The sequence below is a fragment of the Austrofundulus limnaeus genome, unplaced genomic scaffold (genome assembly GCF_001266775.1).
Source record: "Austrofundulus limnaeus strain Quisiro unplaced genomic scaffold, Austrofundulus_limnaeus-1.0 Scaffold96, whole genome shotgun sequence".
Taxonomy (NCBI): domain Eukaryota; kingdom Metazoa; phylum Chordata; class Actinopteri; order Cyprinodontiformes; family Rivulidae; genus Austrofundulus; species Austrofundulus limnaeus.
In genome coordinates this window covers 959,268-961,716 of record NW_013952498.1, presented here as the reverse complement: position 1 = coordinate 961,716, position 2,449 = coordinate 959,268, and the positions used below count along the sequence as shown (strand labels likewise).

At 38.9% G+C, this 2,449-nt stretch overlaps 1 protein-coding gene across 1 annotated transcript in view; it reads left to right on the top strand.

Annotated features, from left to right (window-relative positions):
* The window catches only part of plbd1a (phospholipase B domain containing 1a), a gene marked incomplete in the record, with an annotated part of 8,020 nt that extends 5,860 nt beyond the window's left edge, over nt 1–2,160 (top strand). The window contains 1 exon segment of the mRNA XM_014012908.1: nt 1,504–2,160. Coding sequence (XP_013868362.1) covers nt 1,504–1,680 — 177 coding nt within the window.
* Nucleotides 2,161–2,449: the final 289 nt, after the last annotated feature.

The window sequence follows — 2,449 nt, the reverse complement described above, 5'->3', positions numbered from 1 at the left end:
CTCCTAAATCACTCGTACGCACAACTTAAGAACAAATCTGTGTGTACGAACGGTTCTTGCATGAGGCCCATTATGTGTATCTGCTCAAAGTATCAGTATCAGATCAGCATCGCTGATACCAGCCTGAGTTTTATTCAGTATCAGAACTGGAAAGGAAATCTGTAGTATCATCACTGCTTTATACTGCAACCTTATGCCTGCTGTGACTTTCCTGCACCTGCTTCAGCAGCGTGAAGAAACAGAGGATCAAAGGAACAAAGCGACAATCAGATTACATTAGTGCACAATAATACAAAGTATGTGAAAACGGTGATTTAAACAACATTAAATCCATTCATCCATTAGGATCACTGGGTCAGTGGTACCCATATCCATCAGTCCCTGTGAGAGGGGTGGGGTACACCCTGGACAGGTTATAAGTCCATCACAGCAAAAAAGCAATTTAAATAAATTGTTAATTTTTTTCAAACTACTAAAAAAATTTAAAACTTGTCTTCATTTACGTTACATGAACATATTAACATGAAAATACTGAACATGTAACATCTGAGTGACTGACTGAACACGTGCCGCTGTGCTTACACATTACCCAGGTGGAAGAAAAAGTAATCCCATCAGCTGTGTATGTTTTAGACCAAATTTGAATAGTTTAGTTACTTTCCACAGTGTTCCTGTTGATAAAGTACATTTCCTGAAATGACTGAAGTATCAAAGTATGGATATTTTGATTTTACAGTATAAAGTTCTGGTATCGGTGGTATCAATATTTCAGTATCAATGTGCACATCACTAGTACGAAATGGTCAAAGAGCAAAGTGACCAAACAAGCTGYAGCAAAACGAGACAAAAATACATTGTTTAACAAAAATAGTTAAGTGATGTACACTAAAAATTTCCATTTGGAAGATTTATAAATATAATTTGTCATTGTTTCCTCAAGTTTTGATAGTGGTTGCTGTCTTTGAACCTCCTTCTGTGTTTTTCCTGAAGCGTTCCTTATCCTTAGCCTTTCTTATTCCCTTGCTGCGATGCAAACCAAACAGTGAGCCAAACAAGGACTGAACTGTTTGGGTGCTGTGCAGCTTTTCCCAACAAAGTTCACTGTAAGGTCCTGGGTTCAAATCCCCAACAAGCTGCCAATTAGAATGTTCCAAAAGCCAAATCATAGACAGGAGAAGTCAATTTMTTAACAAAGTGTGCAATAATGTGAACAAACTGATTTCAGGATGAAGCAAATTCAAGATAACAAACAAAACATATTATCTTCCCCAATAAAGTGCTGCCTAAACCAACTAAAAATAAAGAAGTCCAGTGAATCTATAAACAAGCATGAACAAGAAAACTGTCTCAAAAGATCTTCATAAAAACTAACATAATCACTACATCACTCCAAAGTTTGGTTATTTTCACAAGGAAGCTAACCAGTTACATCCACAGACATCACAGAGAAATAAAATCATGGTCCAGCCTGGGCCGTAACAGCTCGTGTTGTTCTCCGTTCAGGTGACAGATTTCCACTTGGCGGGGGATTTTGTTGCCGAGGCGGTGAACGGGCCAACAACGCAGGACGGCCTCACGCCGTTCTCCTGGGATCAGTTCAGCAGCGTCAGCCACCAGGGCCTCCCGCTGTTCTACAACTTCACGTTTGTCCAGATGAAGCCTCGTCTCTCTGAGCCGTGAGGTGTGGACAGCTGAAGGAAGATGCGTTTCTATAATCAGACTATTGCCTGTACAGTTTTTAAACAGGTTCTCTATCTGAGTTTAAGCACATATTTGTCTCAGGGTGTAATGATTGATTTAGTCACAGCAGAATGAATGTTCTTCCATTGATGCCTTAAACACAGATGTGATTTTATGATTTGATAAAAACATCAAATATAGTATTTAATTATTCTGATAAAGGATTTCTCCTTCTCTCTGCTCCACTTAGATGTTATTAGTGTCACKATCCTCAGCAGTGAGGGTTTTATATAACCCCATGTAGGATTCAGGGCTTAAGGTGGACATATTTTAAGGTGGTATTATTGCTGTAACCCTACATGAAGTCTTGCAGAAATCAATGCAACAGCTCCGGTTTGTGTTTTTCAGTGTGCTTTTGTAATTGTTTTTTATTGTGCCTTTATTGTCAGCTGTTTAATAAATGTGATATTTGTACCTGTACAGTTATGTCTTCACTGTCATCTCTCTGTGATAAGGATGTTTCAAGCAAGGTTTCACACTGAATGAAATTCTGTTAAAACACAGATTCAGGTGGGAAGTGATACATAAAACTGTGGGAACATGTTTCTGTCATGGTGTTAATTTGTATCAGGATATTTATTTACTTTTTTCGGGGACCTTTCTGGGTAAGACTTTGCATGTTCTCTCCGTGCATGTGTGGGTTTTCTCCGGGTACTCCGGCTTCCTCCCACAGACCAAAAACCCGACTGTTAGGTTAATTGATAACTAA